The sequence below is a fragment of the Chaetura pelagica genome, unplaced genomic scaffold (genome assembly GCF_000747805.2).
Source record: "Chaetura pelagica isolate M959 unplaced genomic scaffold, ChaPel_1.0 scaffold18, whole genome shotgun sequence".
NCBI classification, from domain to species: Eukaryota; Metazoa; Chordata; class Aves; order Apodiformes; family Apodidae; genus Chaetura; species Chaetura pelagica.
The window spans coordinates 948,529-971,347 of NW_009954310.1; the positions used below are offsets into that span (position 1 = coordinate 948,529).

Below are 22,819 nucleotides of genomic sequence, written 5' to 3' on the forward strand. Positions count from 1 at the left end.
CAGGTGAGCTGCAGGGGGGATGTGCTCTGAGGAGAAGCCATGTGTAAATTCTCACAGTGAAGTGCATCTCCAAGGAGGGTTTTGGCAGCTCGAGACAAATTAGAGGTGGTTAAAGACCAGCTGGTCCCATTGTCTTCTGGCCAGAGCAGGATTAGTCCTTCCAGGAGACTTCAAGGGCTTTGCACTATCTCTGAGCTCTCCAGGAGAAGGGCCCCACTGCTTCCCTTGGGGCTACAGCACTTAGCCCTGTGCTCTCCTCTGTGGCTCCAACATGCCTGGAACGTTTCACTTCGTTTCTGCTCATTAACAGCCCTTGTATCACTGTGAATATTTCCTTCTGGGGAATATAGCCTTAACAGGACAGCTGGGTTCACAGGTCTGCTCACCACTGCATTCTCCCCACTGCCAGGGATGTTCACAGCTGGGACCAAATTCATTAGGGACAGACTCCACTGTGTGGCCAGGGAACACCCATGAGCCAACACATGATGCTGGTGCTTTCAGCATTCAGACCAGCTCTGGGCCATGCCAGGGCAGGGACCTTCACCTTGCAGTCCCTACAAGCACTGGCAGATCACACTAGAACTGCAAAGGTGCCTCTGAGCCAAACACTGGGACCAAGAGCCAGAGGAACCACTGGCAGCCAAGGTAGCTTTACAGCCCTGCCTGCAAACCACCAGCAGAGAGTGAGATCCCTCCACACTCACCATAAGCAGCACCAGCCCTGAGCAGCCATCATCATACCCTGCCTGTACCAACTTCCAACCCTGTGGTGCTGTATTTCCTACTTATTTTGGCAGAGCATGAATTACCTCCTCTTGCCAAGCTGGCTGTGCAGCTGTAAAAGCAGCTGTAACTGTTGATGGCTTCTCCTTTGTAAAAAGCAGCAAAACCTGACCATCAGTTCCTATCCTGAAGAAGGAAATCAAACCACACTGTCAGCCTTGCTCACACCAGCTAAGGGGCCCCAATAAGCCTTCAGGGTGCCCACTCAGACACCTCCTGGCTCCCCCAGTACTCACCACGCCCTGCTGATTTTGTTTATCCCCCACCTACTGCTATGACAGGAGATGGAGAGGAACCTCTGCTTGTGCCAGATCTACTATTTAAGCACTTGACCTGTTCCCCCCAGTAGCAGTTATCTGTATTTGCTACTCCAGATGCCAGACTCAGGCCAAGCTGGTGTTGGTGCTGAGACACCAACACTAGGAAGGTGAGGACGTATCTGTTCACACAGCCGTGTCACCAAAAGTGAAGTGTCTTCCTGAAAACCATGCAGCAGCAGACTTGGGAAGAACTGAAAGGAAAAGAGTTTTGATGGAAAACCAGTTTTCCTGATCCCTTCACCCTGACTCACCCCTGAGGAATTAGACTCTTCTCAACCCATCTTCCCCACCAAGAGAGTGTCTCTTTGGCAGTTCTTCTGTTTTGTTTTGCAGAAGGAAGTTTCAAAATACATTTTTAATTGAAGTAATGTAGGGACTGATGTAGCACAAGGCTTTGAGGGCTTTACTTCCAGCAGCCCTCCCTTGCCCACTGCTGTCACAGCTGCCACCAGCTCAGCATCTACAGCATCTCCACAGTTCAGCCACTAACCTAAGGCACAGTGGTATTTTGAAGAGATAAACACTGAGACAAAAGTAAATAAATTAGGACTCTGGGAGGGAGACCTGAGAGGCACACTGAAGTGAGAACAAGCAGTTTATCTTCTGTGTATAATTACATTGACATGTTCCTAGAAAATGCTGGAGACCCAAACACAGCAGCAGCTGTGGACCAAGTAGAGAATCACACAAAAGACAAGAAAGCCAGCCAGCTAGTCTGTCCGTCCATCCATCCATCCACGGCTGCATCAGCACAGCCCTGTCTCTGCTGACAGCCCATGCCCAGGGCTGACCCAGTACAGGACAGGGGGGCAGGTCCTGCTCCTGGCCATGCTGGGGCCCCCTCTTCTCCACAGACACCAATTTCTCTGCACCCACTTGGCCAGTTCACTAGACCAGCACTGCTGGACATCATTCCCATTCTCCTCTCTGTAAGTGAAGGAAACAGAATGTGAAACAGGCAAAGAGAATAAAAAAGGGGTCTTAAACCTCCTTCCTTTTTCCTGATTTAGGTAAGACAGAAAAAGGAAAGCCTGTCTAACCAACAGCACTTACAGGTGGGGTTTTTAGACGCTGGCCTTTTTCAGCAGCCATCCAGGCATCTGCTGAACTGAAGCACCACTCTGTTCACATCAGGTACTTGAGACAAAGTGATTTTTTTGGATGTGCAGCTGGTTGAGAGACAGTCATGATCAACTCCTAGCTCTGCTGCATGCTCCTCACACGTACAGCAGTTAATCTCGCAGCCATGCACACTCTTTTGCAAATTGAAATCTCAGAGGCATAGCAATTACAATTCCAAATTTATACCACATTTCTCAGTCAACTAATTGTACATCCAAAAAATCACCACTTGAATAATCTGAATACATTCACCTTTACAGTTAAAAAAAAAACAAAACCCAACAACCCACTACATGCTTGATCTCAACACTGTGTTGAGTTATGGAGCCCCGTGGGGAAAAAAATGCCAACCTCTGATTTCAACAGTAGAATTACTTCTATCTAAATACAGCAGATGCATAATTCACACTGAGTGTCTAACATCTCAGCAATTCCATCTGCAAAATGGAAATATTCCTATTGCTTCCTGTAGCTCTCAACCTGTTTGCAGGAAGACAAACCCTATATATGGCTGCTCCAAATCTACTGTAGATATTCACGGCTAAAACAACTGCATCTAGATTTTTAATTGTTAGGAAAACTTAAATCCTTAAAGTTTTTAAGTGAATCAGCAGGCTCAAAACCCAGGCTAATGCTTTAAATGCCATGAGCTTGACAGAGGCACCGCCAACTGCACGTTTGTGCCATGTGGCATTTCTTGACTTGTTTCCACCCAGTGAGGAAAGCTGAGGTGGGAAGTGAGAGGTTTGAATTAGAGACTTTGCAGCCACATATGAAAGAGGGACAAAAGAGAATCCTGTGTTTAAATTGCAAAGGGAGGGGAAAACAAAGTTACTTAAGCCACATGAGTGGGATAAAAAATGAATCATCTAGGCTGGAAAATGGCCAACCTCTGCTCCCTGAAACCAAGAAATCTGGCTGCTGTCATGTAGCTGCTGATCTAACTTTTACACTTTCCCCTCCATACAGAGGAGATACATTTCAATTGCATCCATTTCAGCTAAACAATCAATGCCTGATTGCTTCAAATACTTCACTCTCAGGGATGCACAATTAGCTAGGCCCACATTTGACACTGCAAGGGCAGCACAGTATTTTCTGGGAATGTCTGACAAGTTTCAAACACAAGAAACACAAATCAAATGGTCCAGCAGATAATGACAGCCAGTTAGATAATGTGTGCACTGCAAAGCAAGGCCAATTAGAAGTAATAAAAACAAATCTGAAATGTTAGAGCAAAGGTCAGAAATCCTCAGCCATTACCAAAGGCTTGATTTTCTTTTTTTTCAAGAGGTCACCAATGCCTGTCTCCAGAAAGTGAGCATGAACTCATGCTTGCCAGATGACAACCCACCTATTATATCAGATGATGATTTCTGGGCTGTACAAACCCCATTAACTTGGTGCATGGAGAATCTCAGTGGTAGCTAGTTATCTTATCAGGTTTGTACCCTGTGGCTGTACCTTTCTGAATGCAGGGGCTGGTCCATCCTGCTTTGAGAGAGGAGCCTGCTCTTTGTATTAGAGCCTGCTCCCCAGAGAGTTTGCAGAGGGCTCTCCCTCTGCCACAGAAGGGATCCCACTATTTGCTGTCCAGCCCTTGGTTCCTGCTCTCCTTCCCCAGCTCACTGCTGCAATGCACACTGTCTTCACTGAGGAGACAGCACATGGAGGCAGGAATGATTAGCTAGTAACTGGGACCACATTATTACACAAGAGGAGAAGTAGCTGCAATTACAAGAAATGCATGGGGCTCAGACCCAGCCACTGTTACATATCTTTACTGACCCTGGAGTAGGTTTTGTCTTGTCTCCACATCCTTCCATTTCTTAAGGAAGAGCAGGAGATTAATGAGTTGCACTTACCTGACAAGGTGCTAGCACAAAAGGACCTGTGTCTTGAGCTTCTTCAAATTAAGAGTGATACCAGGATTAATGCTCTAGGTGCATCAGACATTACCTGGGTCAGCCCACACCACACATAGCAACTGTCTCTGCTTTTAGAGCAGAGTTCTCTGTCCTGCACTTTAGAAATACAGGAAAAGTCCAGAAGGGGGTGAGGCATGAAATAACACAGATGCAGTAAATCTGCTTACCAAGCCCTGCCTTCCTCAGAGGAACATGCCCAAGCAAGGAAAGCGAAAGCAGGTGGGTATCTCCAGGCATATTTATATGAGGATGCCTGTGAGAGCTAATCCAAATACATTTAGAGTGTAAATGTAAAGCTGATTAGTGAAACCACAGTAAGCTCCTATGTGGATATGCTCCTTCAGAGTTAAAGTAGCCATAATTCAATTTATTCATTTAGCTCATTTCCAAAAGTAAATTAAGGTAGGGTAAATTAAATTAAATCAGCTGACAGCACCTTCATTTTGAAAGGGATTGTTAACATGGACCCAATCTACTTCACAGAGCAATGCAGATTCTTTTCTCCTGCTAGGCCATTCATCAAGCACACTGACTCCCTGGGCTAGTCCTGAAGTGTTTTCACACACACTCTGTTCAGGGACTGTCTGAAAGCAGGACAGAGCTTGAGGTGCATTTGGCTGTTCGCATGTGCTTCAGAGTGTGTGTGTGTGTGCTTCAATCCAGAGTAAAATCCTTCCAGCCAGCATTCTGGTTCCAAAGTCCTTGACAAAATAATTGTTCTACTGTGGTATTTTGGTGAGCCCTCTGCTGGGAGCTGGCCAAGCTACTGCGAATCTCCCCAGCCCCTGCAAATGGATCCTTGTCGTTGAACCCACGCAAATGTGTCACCATTTTAAACCTGAAAGGTTTTCTTTAACAACAGTTACTAGTACCAGGAGTTGCATAAAACGTGCAGACATGTGTGGGAGTGAGCTGACAGATTATAATTACCAGTAGAGAAGGGATAAAAAACAAAAATTAATTTCTGAGGCAAAACATATAATTTGCCTTTAAACCAGAGTGGTGCTCCCATTACTAATGCAATTTACAGCCCGGGAAATCAAACTGAAGTTGTTTGATTCCTCAGCCATTTGTTGGGTTTTTTACATTTTCTTTTGAAAGAAGCACTGGCCAATGTGGGAGGATAAAGAAAAGTGTTGGGTTTTTTAGACACTTACAGGAACTTTGCACTATTTAAACACTCAGGAAGCCAGGTAAGACAGTCTGCAGGCTTCAACTGTAAGATGACATTCCTGTGTTAGCAGGTAGGATCATGCACTAATGCATCCCTCTTTGACCCTGCCAATAATACAAGGAAGACTTTTAAATACAGTCTGGTCCCACTTATCCCTCCAAAAGCAACACAGCTATAGGACATGGATGAGGTTCTGGTGAAATTCCTGAGATAGGTTGCAATCCTACCCACAAGGGAGCTGGGAAGGTGTTGGAGGGTTTTGCAGATTATTCATTTTCCCTACCCTCATTTAATTTCCTCCTTTCTCTATGATTTTAAGGGGTTTTATAGAACCAAATAACAGTTTGGGTTGGAAAGGCCCTTAAAGATCAGTGACTTCCAACCCCCCCTGCCATGGGTAGGAACACCTTCCACTAGACCAGGTTGCTCAAAGCCTTATCCAGCCTGGCCTTGAACATTTCCAGGGATGGGGGATCCACAGCCTCCCTGGGTTTTGCTGACCTTTCTCTGGAACACATGCCTATGTCCTGTCACCAGAGCCCAAGGACTGAATGGCTCAAAAATTACCAGCAGCCTCTCTTTCCATATGAGAGAAGACATGAGAAAAAAAAAGGTGCCAGATTTTTCTTGCACTGTAGTGCAGCTGTGCCTGGGAGGCTGTGGGCTATTTAAGATCTTAGTTGCACTGAGATCAGATTTTGTCTAAAGTATTGTTGCCCTGAAAAATTTGTAATTTTTTAATGACATCCACGTTTTCTTTTTTCTATCTCTTAGACTCTCCTCTTAACCACTGAAAAGGGTGGGGGGAAAGATGACAAGACAGTGATTTAATGTAGGGAGAAGTGAGCTGGGGGTGGCAGCAAAAAGAGCCCCTAGAGAAGGACAAGAAGCAGCATTTACATAAAGCAGACAAAAGGTGGCTTCTCTCTCAGCTCACTTCACTCTCAGCTGTCATCTCAGTCATGGCCAGGTCAGAGAAGGAGCTGCCAGATGTAGATAAAACTTCAAAAATCCTGAAGGCAGATCTCAAAAATGTAGAGAGGAGATTTTCTGCAAGACAGCAAGAGGTCAACAGGGAAGAACATCCCAGACCCAGTGGGACAGAAGGACCCACACACAGCGTCTGCCAGAAAGCACCAAATCTCTGGGATGGCATCAGTCTGAGCCTGCAAGACCACACAACCTCTGAACACAGCTCCTTAGTGTAAAGATGGGGCTCAAAACTTGAAAGACTGGGTTGTCCTCTCACAAGTGCCTCCTATCAGACCGTACCCGTCCAGAGAAAGACACTGCCCAGCTCTACCCACCATGATGCAGATGACAGGGCCCATTGCCTCTGAGGATGACGGGACAGTCCTGTGGGCCTAGCCAGCCTCTTGGATGTGCAGCTGTGAACTCATACATCATCATTAAGGCTGCAAAGTCAGGCAGCAAAAGGAGGAATTGCCAGAATAAAGGCTGTCAGAGCAATTTTAATTCAACCTCCTGGCAGATATGCCTTCTGATGTGGTCTTTAATTACCTCATCACAGCCTAGTTTTTCTTCAACGAGACTGCTGCTTCATGCAGGGCACGATGGACAGACCACAATTAATGAAGGGACAGTCAATATTTTGTTCTTTCCTTTTTTTGTTCAGTGTGTGGCCCCAGGCATTATTTCCTGCATGCCATCAAATGCCTGCTTTTAGGCAGAATGATTCATCTTCTTCTGGACTTTTCTCTCACATGTATCAGCAACAGAGAGCATCCCACACAGGAAGGAATTTCTCTTCCAACACCCCTGTGAGCAGAAAGCCTGAGTTTTACCTACAGAAAAATGTGGTACAGATGTGAGTGGCAGAACACTCCACTAGCAAGGCCCAGGTAGGATTTTTCACGATACATACATTGGGTCTGTTCAAAGCCTAGTTCCCCCAAACTCAGCCAGAGCTGTAAAGACTCAGCACTTCTATAATTTGAACCCCAGTGTGTCCAGAAAACAAGAAACATGGAACAGGTGACTCTCAGAGAAAATACGTCAGTGGCTTAAAGAGGCAAGAGCTCCACTGCTGATGTTGTGCTGGAGCAGGGCTCTGCTGTGCAGTCAATGAGCCAAAGTGAAAGAACAGAGCAACGCTGAGATGGGAAAAGGGGTGGACTTAAGGTAGTGCAAGGTGACTGGCACTTGCAAATTTTCAGCCAAAGTTCTGTTTTGCAACCTTAACCCCTTTCTGAAGAGCTCTACTCTGCTTCCACTTAATCTCTTACACATTTTTCGCCCTTCAACAAAGATTTCAGTGGAGGGCACTTCTCCCTTTCAGCCCCAACAATCTTAACCTTTACTCTGGCACAAGTAGAAAGAGGTGAGTCTGGAATAGAGATTCAGTAAGAGGAAGAGCTGCCTGTGCCACTGGCAGCATCAAAGGCAGCCCCACTCAAATGCTTTCCAGTAAGTGCAGCAGGAGCAGAATTTGCTGGTCACTGAGCTGTTTTAAAAAGGACAGTAATGAGAGGAAGGGCATGAACCTTCATTGCCACCCAACAGCCCCTTTCTGCCCTGCACTCCCCTGCTCTATGCCTACTTAAACCAACCTTAGAGAGATGTCTTTGTGTGAGGACAGACTTTCTTGAGCCTCTCTAAAGCATGTCTAAATGACAGTGCTCTCTTCTGCAGCTTTTGTAGGCAGCGCAGAGGTTTCTTTTACTGTTTGAAATTCATAGGCCTACCAGCTTGTCACTCCAGAAAATTTCCAGCATTTTCAGCAAGGCTTTTAATTCATTAGCTCACACAGGAAAATATTCTAACCTTCTTGCCCTCCCCAGCTGAGTCATTGATGCTTTCCTGTCTCACTGCAGACACATCACCTTCAATAACATAATTGCTTAGCATGTTGATAACAATGGGCATTATCCTTCTGAACTGGGCATTTGTTTGGGATCACAGGGTCTTTACATGATGAGGACAGCAGGACACATTGGGGTTACTGTTGGAAACAAATTCTGACTTTCTCATGTGGGAAATGCCGTGTGGTCAGAGCTCTGGGCTCCTAGGGGATCAAGAGGAAGGTTGGCAGAAGTTCAGCAAGAGGGAAAGGGCTGAAGGGTCCTGTGAGGGACTGGATGAGCTGTGGTGGGAGGGAGGTTATATGGCAGAATAACCTGTGAGGTTTGCTAAGAGGATGCTTCAGTTACAGAGGGAGCAGAAGCCTCTAAGTTTGATTTCTATGGCCTGCAGCTGTGAATACCTCCTCTCACTGATGAGAACATGTTGGGATGGAATAGCCCAGTGCAGAGTTGGGTGCCCCCAAGGTCATTCCAGGCCTTCACAGACCACCACAACAATGCGTTCGAGACTCAGTGCTGGCAACCAACCATTCATGGCCAAAACACAGCACCCCTACTGCCCCCCCTGGCAAGCTCAGCAAATACTTGAGGGCTCTAACCTGATTTTCGTCGTGGCCTCTTGGGAAGGCAGCGGAGCCTGATTCCTGCAAGGTTGGTGCACATTGTTCTACAGCAAGGAAGGCTACATCTACAAGGGACAATTGTCTCAGGGGCTTCTGTAGACAAGGGCAGGTGGAATTTAACCACAGGTCCTGCTGACTTGCTGGATTCACTTCCAGGTACATAAGCACCTAACACAGGTACAGTTATTCCTCTTTCCCTCTTGGAATAAGCTGCACAAGCATACGTGACAGCTGAGGGCAGCCTAGACCCAGCCTCTGGCTTGGTCCTATAGCAAGAGCTATTGCATCAGTTCTTGCCTGTTGCTCCAGACCATCCTGATTTCAGTTCCCACTGCATTACCCCCTTTGCCTCTGCTTGAGCAGGACTGTTGGCAGACAGCCTGACTGCATGCACTGAACTCTGGAAAGGTGCCTGAATTAGGGCACCAGGCATATTTTGGACGCTCAGGACCATATCTCCCTTTCTGTGCTTCAACTTCCTTCTCTGCAACATGGTGATACCAAAATAGACATTTCCTTCCTTAAGATCCTTCAGCCAGGTGTGCTCTGGAAGTGTTGCAGGTTGTTGCTGTTTCCAGGGCTATTGCTATATATATATATTGGCTGCACTAATTCCCTCAAACAAATGGTTCTGCCTGTAGGAGGCTGGGTCAAAGCAGCCAATCAGTTGTCCCTTCCACGTTTATTCATTCTGCAGCTTTCTTTCAATGAGGATGTGGAATCTGGTAATGTTTTAATATATTTTCATAAACTGTGGGCACAACATGTCCTGTTTCAAGCTAATAACCGTGCCATATAATTAGTCCTTGATTACACAGATATTTAGGATCACTTTACGTATTCCAATCCTTTCCTAGTGCCTCTGCCTAGCCAAGGCATATTTAAGCCACAGATATCTCCCTTCTGTTCCCCAGCAGTTTGCAAGATATTTTTTTTTGATTATTCCTCTTTCCCTCTTGGAATAAGCTGCACAAGCATACGTGACAGCTGAGGGCAGCCTAGACCCAGCCTCTGGCTTGGTCCTATAGCAAGAGCTATTGCATCAGTTCTTGCCTGTTGCTCCAGACCATCCTGATTTCAGTTCCCACTGCATTACCCCCTTTGCCTCTGCTTGAGCAGGACTGTTGGCAGACAGCCTGACTGCATGCACTGAACTCTGGAAAGGTGCCTGAATTAGGGCACCAGGCATATTTTGGACGCTCAGGACCATATCTCCCTTTCTGTGCTTCAACTTCCTTCTCTGCAACATGGTGATACCAAAATAGACATTTCCTTCCTTAAGATCCTTCAGCCAGGTGTGCTCTGGAAGTGTTGCAGGTTGTTGCTGTTTCCAGGGCTATTGCTATATATATATATTGGCTGCACTAATTCCCTCAAACAAATGGTTCTGCCTGTAGGAGGCTGGGTCAAAGCAGCCAATCAGTTGTCCCTTCCACGTTTATTCATTCTGCAGCTTTCTTTCAATGAGGATGTGGAATCTGGTAATGTTTTAATATATTTTCATAAACTGTGGGCACAACATGTCCTGTTTCAAGCTAATAACCGTGCCATATAATTAGTCCTTGATTACACAGATATTTAGGATCACTTTACGTATTCCAATCCTTTCCTAGTGCCTCTGCCTAGCCAAGGCATATTTAAGCCACAGATATCTCCCTTCTGTTCCCCAGCAGTTTGCAAGATATTTTTTTTTGACAGGTTTGCAGTTATCACGACAGCTTCAAAGAACAATTTCATTTCATTGATGTACATTTTCTATATATACAGGCTCTGATCAGATGTCAGGTGACAAAGCTCAGGGTACAAATAGAAGGCATTTGTCTGCTTACAAGGAAAAGCTGGTATTTGAAAGCTATCAGGAAATTAGCAACATGAATCTTTAAAAATCTATTCCTTAAACATCTGTTGGCTTTGGGCTGAACATTTACTGTCTTTAGGATTTTACTGCAAAGTAGCACTCCTCAAACAAAAAATCCCTTATTCCATTAGACTCTGCTGGGGGAAGGGGAAAAATTTGATCTGTGCAACCCGATTATAGATGTGTATCTTTCCCTGCTGGCATGGCTGTCTCTATAGAGATGGACATGGATATTTGATGAGATTAAAATGCTTCAGTTACCACTGTCAGTGGTTCTTTAATTTTAAAGGAAGAAAGCAAACAAATATTCCTTTTGATGAGGTAACTGAATGATGCTACGGAAAAGCACTTTGCTGTCAGTTGGTAATTAGGTTCAGTAATAGTCGTGGGTTTTTAGCCTTGGAGGCTGTGGCCCCTGGGAGTCTGAGAGAAATGATACATTCAATTTCCAGAGGAGAAGAAGATGCTAGATGCTTTTCTCTGCTAACCCTGCAGGTCTCTGCAGATAAGACACTGAGAACTGCAGCACTGACAATCCTCCTTGAGCCAGCCTAAACTGTTGTGTCAAGATCACAAGCAGAGAAAGGGAGATGGACTCAAAGCAGGGCATTTAAACACCTAAAGCAGTCAGGCTGGCTCTGACCACATATATCAGGAACTGCCAGAATGGCTGCAGCAAGAGGATTTTTAAAGGCTGCAGAAGGAACTCAAGCAATTGCTCTGCAGTCTGGGCTAATATTTGTAACATCCATCTTACACATCACTAGAAAATCTTCAATAAGAAAGTGTTCCTTTGCAAACAAGCAACTGTTCCCACAGGTACTTTTTTTAAGGGGGAAAGAAGTGGGGGAAGAAGGGAGTGAATTTCAAGGTGCAGTTGCTTCCCATACCAATTTAGAATTGGCTTTTCCACTGTAAAATATAAATTATATTTGGTTGTGGCATTAAAGAGTTGAATCCCAAATGAAACATTCCAATGGGCCCAAATGCATTTAAATTGAAATTCTGAGTTCAGAGGCACTATTGCTGTTCCCTCAGAACAGAGGCAAATTCTGAATATGGTGTTTCCCATGAAACAAGAGCTGTGGTTCCTGCTCTGCACTTCTCCTCACATTATTCAGCTTTGCTTGTTCTAGAAGTGATGGAACTCAGCAAAAAGCTCAGTGTATCTCCCCTGCTCCTCACCCAAGCTAAGAGACACTGAAAGGACACCAACAGGCCAGCACCAGCCAGGGAGCCAGCAGCCCTGCAGGGATAAGAGCTTGGGCATTTCAAACCCTCTGCTCACACATTTGTGCATTGCTCACCGGTGCCTTACGTCATGTTGAAAAATACTTGCTTTTCAACAAACATCCACCAACCTGGTTGTAAAGCTGGAGTAAGGACTTAAGATGAGAGGAGAATCCCAGGCAAAGGGTCTTGTTTGGACTGGCAGAAGGAACCCACCATCTGGCTGCCAACATTGCAGCAGATTCAAGGCAAAACGGAGAGCCCTGCCTTTAGCACAGGCTTGCCAGTAATTTCCTGAAGCACTGAAAAAGTTTTCTCTTCTAGAATTAAAACTTTTCAGAATAAAGTGTGTCTGCTTCTCCTCTCACTCTCAGGAGATAAATGAAGGGTAAGTCCATTAAAGATACTGGTGTGAGATTGGTGTACAGCAGACAGAATTCAGGAAAGATATTGATATCTCCAAAATCCCCTGAATATTTTTTTCAGGCGTAAACCAGGTATCTTTCCTGATCATAAACGCTTTATTTCCGAATGGAATTTCAATAAAATAAGCACAGTTAGACTAGCATGCTTATTATAAAGCCCTAATGCAGTAACACTGAAGTTTAGTCATGGAAGGTATTAAAAAAGCAGCCCTGCTAAAGCAAGAGAAATTGCTTTCTGACCTACCGAGTTTTAGGAGTAGGTCCTAGTGGTCTGTCCACCAAGGAGTTCAGCCTGTAGTAATCCAAGAATGTCCTGGCCACATTCCTTCCAAGCTTCATATCTGTGAGTTATTAATTAAGGAGCATTTTTCTGAAATAATTAAAAATATTATTAATAAAAACAGCAGAGTCTAAAGGTAAATTACTGCTATTTGATGCATGAGCAAGTTATACATTAACTATCCCACAGTGCTCAGGCTTCAGGCAAAATGACTTAGGCAAGCAGATAAAATGGGGGTCATCTTGTTTGCTTCTCATTTTCACAGGCAGATGCTACATAAAACCACAGATAGAAGGAAACAATCTCCCTTTCTCCCCACACCTGGTTGCAGATCCCTGCGGTGATCATGAAGTAATACCTTAGACCAAAGGGGCCTTCCAATTTCCATGGTCAGGGAAAATAGTTACCTAAAAATGCTTGGATACTGGCAGCATTTCAGTACTGGTATCCAGGAAATGAGGTCAACAATGTTGTGGTATGAACCAGCCATGGACTAGTGAACAAAGTCAAGGTAGGTATTAAAGCTGTGGCCCTTCAAACGTTTAGCACTGACCTCCACACTGTCCTGGGAAAATGTATCATTCTTTAATTGCATTGTATTCAGGACCTCAAATGGTGCTTTCAACACTGAACTGGAAGGACAGCAGATTACCTTGAGGAGGTCAGCAGTAATTCTGGGGGCTCTTCTCTCCTCACTAGCCAGGATTCCTCCTTCAGCTAAGCCCAAGCCCTGCACTAGGCAAGTGCTGCACATCAGAGCTGCCAGAGACCTCACAGGAACCAGCCTTCCTAAAGACTCAGTTGCCTAAAAAGAAGCTGAATAACCTGCCAATGCTTCAGAAAACAATATCCTAGACAACACATCCATGCAATGAAATTCCTGCCTGTGTGAAATGTCAGCACTAAGTCTGCCTGTTACAGAGCAACTCCTGCTTATCAACAACAGGGTGATGTCCAACTGGGAGAAACCCAGTTGATACTGTTATCCACACTCATATTATGGGGGCTGAGGACTCCTTTATTTGCCTGTTTTGAACTGATGCCTACCCACACGATAAGAACCATATACTTCTCCAGGACACTGCCCCAAATGGTCATAGTAATGGCCATTTCAGGTGTCCTGATGCAGTAGCTGAGGTGGGTACCAAACCTGGGGAGTATAAATACACCTCTGCATCCAACATCCAGCCCTCCAGGAAAATAAACCTTTGTGGGGTTGTTTTGGATGCCTGTGTGCACATTCTGCTTTATCAATAGTTATCTGCTGATGCCATTAGAGGAAGATTCCAGAAGAGCAGTGTCCCAGGGGCTTCCAGCAGTGCTTCTGAAGACACAAGCTTCTAAATGAAGCTTGTATTACCCGCCCACATACATTGGATACATGAAAACAAGTAAGCATGAGACATCAGGTCCAGGCATCACTGTGAGATCCCTGTTTACCATTTATTTATTTATTTAAAGTGGAGGTCAAGCTGATGTGACTCAGTCTCCAGCTCTAGTTCTGCAAAAAGCCAGTCACCAGCTCTGCTAGCCCTGCAGTCAAGCCCTGATCTAGTGGCTGAGGAAGATTCCTGACACTGCTTTTCTTTCCATTGATCTAGTCTCACTTTTCCAGTTCCCACTGCTGTGCCTGGGGAGGGTTACACGGATCTGATCCCTTCTAATCCCTTCAAGGTCCATCTTGATATGCTGACTGCCATCCTCAACCATATGTGCTGTGGGCTCTATATTCTTCTGCCCAACAGTGCAGCACAGCCCAAACAGCTGGTGTCACGGCTGTTGTCGGTGGGGACGGGGACAACTGGTTGTGTGAAACAGCACCGGCTGTTCCATGGCTGCTGCAGTGCCCTGAGAGCCTCCCTGCAGCCTGCCAGCTCTGCTGGGCCAGACTACCCGTACGTGCAGGAAAGTTCAGAAAGTTGGAGGAGCCTTAAAGTCTCTCAGTTCCAGGTTTGCTTTGAAAGTGTTTTGTGATTCTCACTGGCATCTGGAGAAGTCTCGATGTAGTTTGGTTTCTGCAGATGCGAACACAAAGCAGCAGCAAAGGTTAAGGGTTCAAAGTAGTCTTGACAAAGACAGAAAGAAGGGGAGAGGGCTGTCAAGCATTTAAGGGATTGAGAAGACTAACATGGCTTGATCTTGTAGCTTCTTTCATTTACTCAGCACTTTAAAGACATAAAGTGGTAATTGGACTCAATAAAAGTCTCTAGGACATTTTGTCAGTGCCAATCTCAGAAGGCTTCTCTGCCAGAAATGGCCCTGCTGCCCTTTTCTTTGTCTCTCTACACTGCTTTTGTTTGCACAGTGGAAAACACCTGACCTGCAGTCCTGGGGGTGGAAGACCTTAGAGGAGAGTGGGTGCAAGCAAGGAAGTGGCTACACATGCCTGTATATGGTGCCTTACAACTCTGCCTTAACCTTGACCTAAAAGAATCCACTGCTACTGCTGAACTTAATTCTTAAGAACAGCTTTCAAAAGGTGAGGACGTTAACTGCTGGGATAACCTACCTTAGCACATCTGGAAACCTCTAGAGTAGAGGTCTTTAAGAACAGGTTAAACCCACAGCAGGAAAGAATGGTTTATGCCTAACTGGTCCTTCATGGAGTTTGGAAAAGGAAGTATATAATTTTCTACAATTTTCTACAGTTCTTAACACCTAACATGCAGCCCACACAGAACTCCTGTTTGCCAAATTACCAGGAAAGGCAAAGGCTTTTCATGGAGCATGGACACGTGGGTAGACAGACACTGCGAAGAAACTGAAAACACCAACTTGTGCCATGTGCAGCCTCTGAAAAGTTAGAAAATAGGAAAAACTGGCTTTCAGCACTCATGAAGAGAGACTTGAACCAGCATGAGAGAAAAAATTTGCGTGTTCTAATATAACCTCTCAGGCCGTCCTACCCCCACTGCTCTGCCTGCCACCTCTGCAAAAGACGAGCAGTTCCTGTCATGGAAATCAGGCACTTGTTACATAAGACCAGGAAGAGCAGTAAGTCTCTCCCTGTGACTGCCCAGCCTGGGGGAGAAATGGCCTGACTCACTCAGCAAGTGCAGGCATTGTGTCTGTGCAGAACTGATGGAAAAAAACAAATCAAAGTAATAACATTTGCATTTATTTCAGGTGCACAGAAGACCCAGACTCCACTTGGTCCTACCATGTATTATGAGCACATAAATAACTGCAACGAGAACCAGAACCTGCTTTTGCTGGTTTGTTGCTTTGTTTTGTAACCAGCTTCCTTTCTGCAGACAGACATGCTGTGCTTTTGCTCACAAGAACACCTTACCCAGCTTGAGCCACGCTTGTCAGAAGGCCTTTTCCCAGCTATTCCCATCCTGAGTGCTCAGTTTCTGTAAGATAGATACGACTCTCCATTCGGGAGAGTCACAGTGGAAATTTATGGGTGGATGCAATTTCCTTTCCTGTTCCTTCCCTCATAGACTCACTGTTCCTCCAAGTTCGTATTTCTACCTGGAAGTGGAAACCAGTGTGCCCAAAGCCCTTCCTGGAATCTCCACTCTCACAGCATTCCTTCTTGGAATGGCATCAGCAGTTTGAGAAAGATGTCAGAGCAGTCTGTTTATGCAAAACTCTGCCAAATTTCACAGATGTTAGGAAGCTAAAGAATCATGCAAGGGGCTGTCTGCAAAATTCCCAGTATTTATCCTCCCTACCCGAGTCTCATACCCCAAAGCTTCCAGTCTTGGTAAGAAAAGAGGACAGGGGAGTAGGCTATTTTATAAGCTGTTACTAGTTTTTAACTGAGAAGATTCATCAATCCTATTGTGAAGAGCCTGCTTATGGTGGAGCCTCTAAAAGCACATCCACAGCGTTGTTCTGTCTGTGCATGCAGGCTATAAAAATCTCAATTTGGAAACCAGTTAGCAGTACAAGTCATTTGGGGAGGTACTAAATGTTGCTGCTTTAATAGCTCACTGATCATTTAATAATGTCACTGCTGCAGAGCATGGTGGCACCATTTGCTCGCTTTTGTTTTCCTTTTCGAAATTCAGGGTCATTTCACTTTCAAGTGAGTGGATTATCTCTCTTTCTCCCTCTTGCCAGACACTGCAAACTGCTTTAAATAATTAGAAAAAGAATGGCTCCTTCAAGTTCCCCATCTCATTTTCATAAGGTCCAGTGTCACTGCTTTGAAACAGGAAGAAAAGCTGTGGTGGTGGTAAGGATTTGACAAGGGCAAAACAGTTAGCAGCCCCCACTCATCTTTGATAAGTCCTGTGGGGTCTCTGCCAAGCAGATTGGATCTCAGTTTTTATGTCTCATCTAGAGGACAGCACTTCCATCAATTTGAAACACTGCACTGGGTTATTAGCTTATGGAATTAGTCCAAGTTTAGTCCTAAACAGGATTTGAAATCGTGACCATTCAATCCAGAGGCACCACTGACCAGACCCATGCAAGTCTTTTGTTTAAGACAAAGCTTTAAGTTATCCTAAAGACAGACAGAAAGGAAAAGAAATAAAAAATAGGGAAGGGAGAAAGAGGGGAAGGAAAACAAGACACAAAGAGAAAGATGAATCTTTATAATAGATCAAATTAAAAACCAGAAGAAGCTCTTTGTTTGTCAAAACTGAATTGTACAGCAAATCTCAGTCCCCTGCAACAACAATCTTGTTATTTATGAAAAGAGGGTTATTTTGTGTGGGAGAGTCCCAGGTGACTGTGGTCAGCTAGCATCTTGTCAGCTTCCTACGATCTCCAGAGAAATATGGATGGGGTTTTCTCATCTGTTTATAACAGCTCCCATCAATGGATCAAACCCCTTCCTGACTCAAACAAGAGATCAAATGGAAAATGGCATCACACAGCTTTGAAGCACCATGTTACATCATGCCTGGCCAAATCAGAACCAGTCCTCTATTTTCATAGAGCTGTTGTCACCAGTTTCTTACTTGTTTTGTTTCACAGGGCTGATGCTATTCTCTAATAAGAGATGCTGCCCTTCTCACAACTAATTGGGGGGACCCCTTCAAACGAAGTGTAATTGGGGCAATATAGAGAGTTGGCAGCAGGGTTGGGGGGGGGGCAGTTATTTTATGGATTTTCAGCAGCATTTATAATGATGAAAGTCTGGGCACTTATGATGCACCCTTCCCTGCGAGTGTCAGTCCAGAGAAACAAGGGTCACAATGCCTACTCTGTGCTTATATATTGGAAAATTATTATCAAAGGAGGAAGCTTCTAAAAAGGAGTGTGTGGAGGGGATAGGATGACCCTGACTTTCAAGAGAGCAGGGCCTGGCCAGGAAAGCACTCAGCTTCAGGCTGTTGGTTTTTCAGGGGTCTGTGGTGGGCATGGCCATGATTTCTGAGGAGGGTCTGCCACATCCAAGGAAAACAGGGCTTTTCACAGCTCCAGTGTAAAAACCAGGCTCAATGTGGGAGTTACTGGTGACAGTCTCTCATGGTAATAAGCAGGTCAAGATAGAGAAATGAAACCAGACCATCCAGCCTTAAAATCTATACATGACCTGAACACAGGCAGCCTCAGAATTGCAAAGGGACTTTCCCAAGGAGAGTATTTCCATTCCCAACAGCCTCACTTCACTCGCAGAAGCGACAGATGCTTTTGGAAATGAAACGTAACAGCAATGACAAGTCTTCATTTTTATTCCTCTTGTGTGTTATCAGGGAAGGAGCAGGATGGAAAAACCCCTTACTGCCTATTTCAGGCTTTCAGGTCTTTTTCCTGAAATGCTTGATTGAGGTGGAAGAAATTATGAAGATGGAAGTTGTTCTGTCTTCTCCCTGAGTAATCAGAGGCCTGTAATTTTCTCTTCTCCTCTGAAAGATGAGGTTGGAGAAGATGTTTCTTGGAGAGCACTGTTTTATCTCTGCCAGAGGGACTGTTCCACAAGGACCTCATTGTATTTCCCATTAACTCATTTCAATATCAGGTATTATTTCTGGCCTTCTCATGAACTAAACTAAACATGCATATCCCAGCTAACACCTGGACACGGGGAATGGAAGGATCTTGAGATGAAGAGAGAAAAAAGGCAAGAAGGTGGAAGTGCTGCATGGGAGGCAGTGCCATGATACAGCCAAGTACTCCCAAAGGGTGGCAGAGACTCAAGGAGAACAGAGGGCAGCGTGGTGGAGCACATCCCTACCCCCAACTCTCCCTCTGCAACACAGCAGCACCAGCGAAGGAGCCACCCAACTGGACACATTTTGCTCCTGATGAAACCTCCATGCAACACTGAGCAGCAGAGCTGCTACCACGTGTGGCCATGGAAAGGGAGCACTTAATTCTACATGGGATTCGAGACACACAGACAGGGAATGGAAAATCAGGCTGTCCAGAGCAAGCACAGAAACAGAGAGGAACAAGATGTCTCAGATACTGCCAAAGTAACACTGGAAACACAACAGGGCCACTGCCTATTTTTACCTCCAAAGCCACATGCATTTTACCAGCAGTATGAGCACATTTTTGCAGAGACACCTCTGTCTGCTTCACCATTACCCTAATGCCATTTTCATATTGCTCCATGTAAGTTACATTTCATCCATTTTATGGTCCCTCTACACCAGTGGGAGATGGAAACCTGTCCTCTTATAATCTGGCCTAAACTGTAAATTAACCAAAGAAAATGGTTTATTTAATGTCTTGGCAGTGTTGACTCCTGATGAGGTTATCTGAGGGACTGAGGTCAGAACCAAGCTCACAGGTGAAAAAGAAAACCTCAGAAAGGGTGAATTTTCAGCATCAGTGTATTTTTAAATCATGAAGATATTGCATCAGCATGGCTTTATATGTTGGTACACTTTAAAAATTATATACTTAAAACCTGATTATAACAGCTGCTATCCAATTGTCCCCCAAATAATTTGGGCCTGTATTTACTGGTTTCACATAAATGTCTGAGGGATTTTTAGTTAGACTATGGGAAAAACACTGGGGTGTGTCTCTTCTTGTGATTTTAACGTTTCTGATCTTTGCTGCTGTTTAATTCTGTTCACTTGCCAAATCTGGGAAGGAGCCCTTGTGGATTAGCTGACCTCAGCTCTTTACACAGTCAATGGAAATTGCAGAGCTGATTCTCTCTGATATACCAAAAAGGGATGAGAGAGGAAGCAATATATCCACCTGAAAATCCAGCACTCACAATCTTCTTCTGTCACTGATGAATGTTCTCAAATGCATAAGGGAAAAAAAAGCTGGAAAACTTACATCTTAACTGTTTTTGTTTCCAGCTTTGTTGGAAATGCAAGAACAACACAACATTTTCCAGTTCGGATTAAAATCCCCAAAACACCCTGGAAAATCATGAGCTGAACTTGGGGATCCTCTTGGTCCTTCACATCTCAGCCCAGAAGCATGACAACCATTGTTCCGTGTCTGACAATTCCCATTAGACATTCCACTCATGGCTTTGTGCATAACATTCACCACCACCCAAACAAAATTGGTTTCAAGATAAATGGTAGAGAGGGTGTTTCAACACATCACAGTGTGGATAAACCATTTTTCATCTCTAAATTGTTGAAACCTCATGAGTTGTATAAATCCTAAGTAGGCATCAGGAGTCTGTTATATGCTGCATTTTTCCTCTACTGCAGCTTGCATTTCAAGACGGGGCATAGTCAATAGTTTTGACATGAGCAATTTGAAAAAGAAGAAATTAAGAAGCATAATTAAATAAGAAATATGAGGAATTGAGAAATATGAGGATTGTGTTCCCTGGTGAAATAAATCTGCATATAACTGGTTTTAAAGTTTTTTAATAGAGGGAAGCTAAAGAGAATTGCAGAATGCTGGCAGTGATTGTAAGACTCACAGTCATTCTGAGGGACCTTCCTTCCCTGGCTGGGATATCCCAGGCTCTTCTGTTTCCGAGTGCAACTATTTGCACTTGGGAAGATGGGCAGCTGCTCCCCAGGGTCAGATGGAGAAGACCTCCTGGAACCTGTCTTAGATCACCTATCGCCCATCTGAAAAAGGACTCCATCTAGTGGCCATTAAGTGGTTTCAGTCAAGATACCTCATCTTAAGAATTTGCTCAAAGATTCACTGGATTTCTCTTACCTTCAGTCAGTCTTTGGTAAATGCCTTCAAGACAAAGCAAAATCTGCATTTGTAGTGGGCAAAAGATAGGGAAGAGGCATCTTACCCTCAGGAACTGGCTTAGCTTCTATCTCAGACTGTCCTTGGAGGGAAAAATGACCATGACTTCAGAGGCTGTACCTTTAAAAACACTTGCAGCCTCCAAGTAATAGTCATGCTTCAGTGTGTTCAACATTTTGGCTGAGCTCAGTACAAAGTGCAGTGATTTAAAGCTGGGAGATCAGGCAGGATTCAGCAAACTCCAAATTATTTATTTCTTTAGAGCAGAAAGTCTGGCTACAGATTATTTACTGCAAATGGGTCTGTTTGGGGGAGGGGAGGGAGGCAAGAGGGTAGAGAAGGGGCAAAATGATTGATTGAAATTTTTCAATTAAATCAAGCAGTTTTTTTAAAAAAAAGATTTAGGGCTTTATTGAAAAGTGAGAAATAATTCTAGAGTCTGGAGCCCTGCTAAGTGCAGATCATAGAGAAGAGGATGAGGGGGAACAGAGAAGAAAATGTTATTCTGTGGGAAAGGGAAGGGAAGTAAAAAAAAAAGGAAGAAACAATATAAGTATCTTTGTTTCTTCAGCTACGTTAATGTATTTCTCCCCCTGAGTTATCTCCAGTATCTGCAAGTATTGATTCAGAATAAGGCACTGTGGTGTAGGCTGCAGGCAACAGAAAGCTCTGCTGGGAGTGGCACTTTTCCAAGGCTGTGAGAGCACAAAAAAGAATCTGGGAATTGGTTTTGCAATGGGAACTATGGCTGGCCAAGCCAGGAAGGGCAGCCTGGGTCGGGGTAGCAGAGTGGGTCCAGCTCAAGGGATGAATAAATGATGAAGGTATCTTTGGGTGCTTTGCTTGGGATTGAGTGGCACTAAAGGATGAGTGGACAACCAGAGTTAAATGAAGTAAAAGGAAAAAGAAGGGGCATCAGCTCATGAATGCCAAGACCTCATTTCTGCCTGCATTGCTGACTTAGGCTCCAGGCTCAATGCCACACTTGAACTTGGGCTATCTGCCCTACTGGGGTTTCCTCCCCAGAGCAAGGACACACATGAACTGGGCCAAAGCTCTCTTCACATCAGCTGGACATGCCTCATCTGTAGGTTGTCACTCCAGAATGGTGTTGGCGAATGGGAAGAAGAGAATTAGAGCTGTTACAAGTAGGAAGAGAAGCTAATGCTATTTTTGTCTTTGTAGGGAAGGAGTAAAATATTTCTATAATCTCCAGATACACTCACCACCCACCCCCAGTTAATTGCCTCTCTGCTATTTTAATTCCCATTCCCAGATAAACTTAGCTTTTTCTAAACCCTATGATTTTTCCTTTGTGTTTTAAATTCAAGCTGGAATGCAGTGATAAGGCACTACACACACACACACGTATATATATTTAATCTACACACACACAAATATAGTTATATATAGTTCCTGCCACAAATAACATTCCTCTGACTGCTGTCACAAAGCCTTTGCTAAAAAATCTACTCACCCAAGCTGGCTTGTTTTTCTACATCATGTTCCCTGGGGAAGAACTGCTGGCAGCAGTGGGGCTGTGTATGGATAAAGATGTTGGAAAGGTCTGCAGCTCTCCCCTTCTCCACTGCCTGTCTCTTCCCCTTATTTCTCTGATGGGGTGGGAATAAACCATTGCCAAACTTCAGATCCACAAACTCCTCTCAATGAAACAACAGTCAACTTTGCTGAAGTGGCTGGAAATACAGCACTGTGCAGTCAGTGCAGGAGTGGCCCTTGATTTATAAAAGGTGCATCTCAAAGCAAGTGCTTGTGAGGGGCTGCAGCATGAAATGGTGGGCAAGCTCTAGAGTCACTGCTCTCCCCAGTGAAAAGGGCTTTCATAACAAGATGCTTGTGACCATAATTTAACCAGCAACCTCTGGAGTTTAGGAGAGACCTAAGTAGCAACTTCGCATCTCTCCATTTTCCAGAGTGTCACTTATAGCTATAAAAATCACTTCCCCTTCAAACTCTCCTTATAGTGGTGAGACTTGTCTGCTGCAGTGCTCCTTCCTCTGGCACAGTGCCTATGCAACAAAATGAGAGGCTGGACTGAATCATAGTCCCAGTGGATAAAGATAACAGGTATAGGAGGCTGTTTGTTTGGGTTTTTCAGTTTTGTTTTGTTCTGTAAAGCAAATTCTTTCCAAT

At 44.6% G+C, this 22,819-nt stretch overlaps 1 protein-coding gene across 1 annotated transcript in view; it reads right to left on the reverse strand.

Moving 5' to 3' along the window:
* Positions 1-22,819, reverse strand: part of AGBL4 (ATP/GTP binding protein-like 4) — a gene marked incomplete at its 5' end in the record, with an annotated part of 892,811 nt that overhangs the window by 139 nt on the left and 869,853 nt on the right. Inside the window, 2 exons of the mRNA XM_010004032.1 lie at positions 3,106-3,127; positions 12,533-12,629. Coding sequence (XP_010002334.1) covers positions 3,106-3,127; positions 12,533-12,629 — 119 coding nt within the window. The remainder of the gene's footprint in view (positions 1-3,105; positions 3,128-12,532; positions 12,630-22,819) is intronic.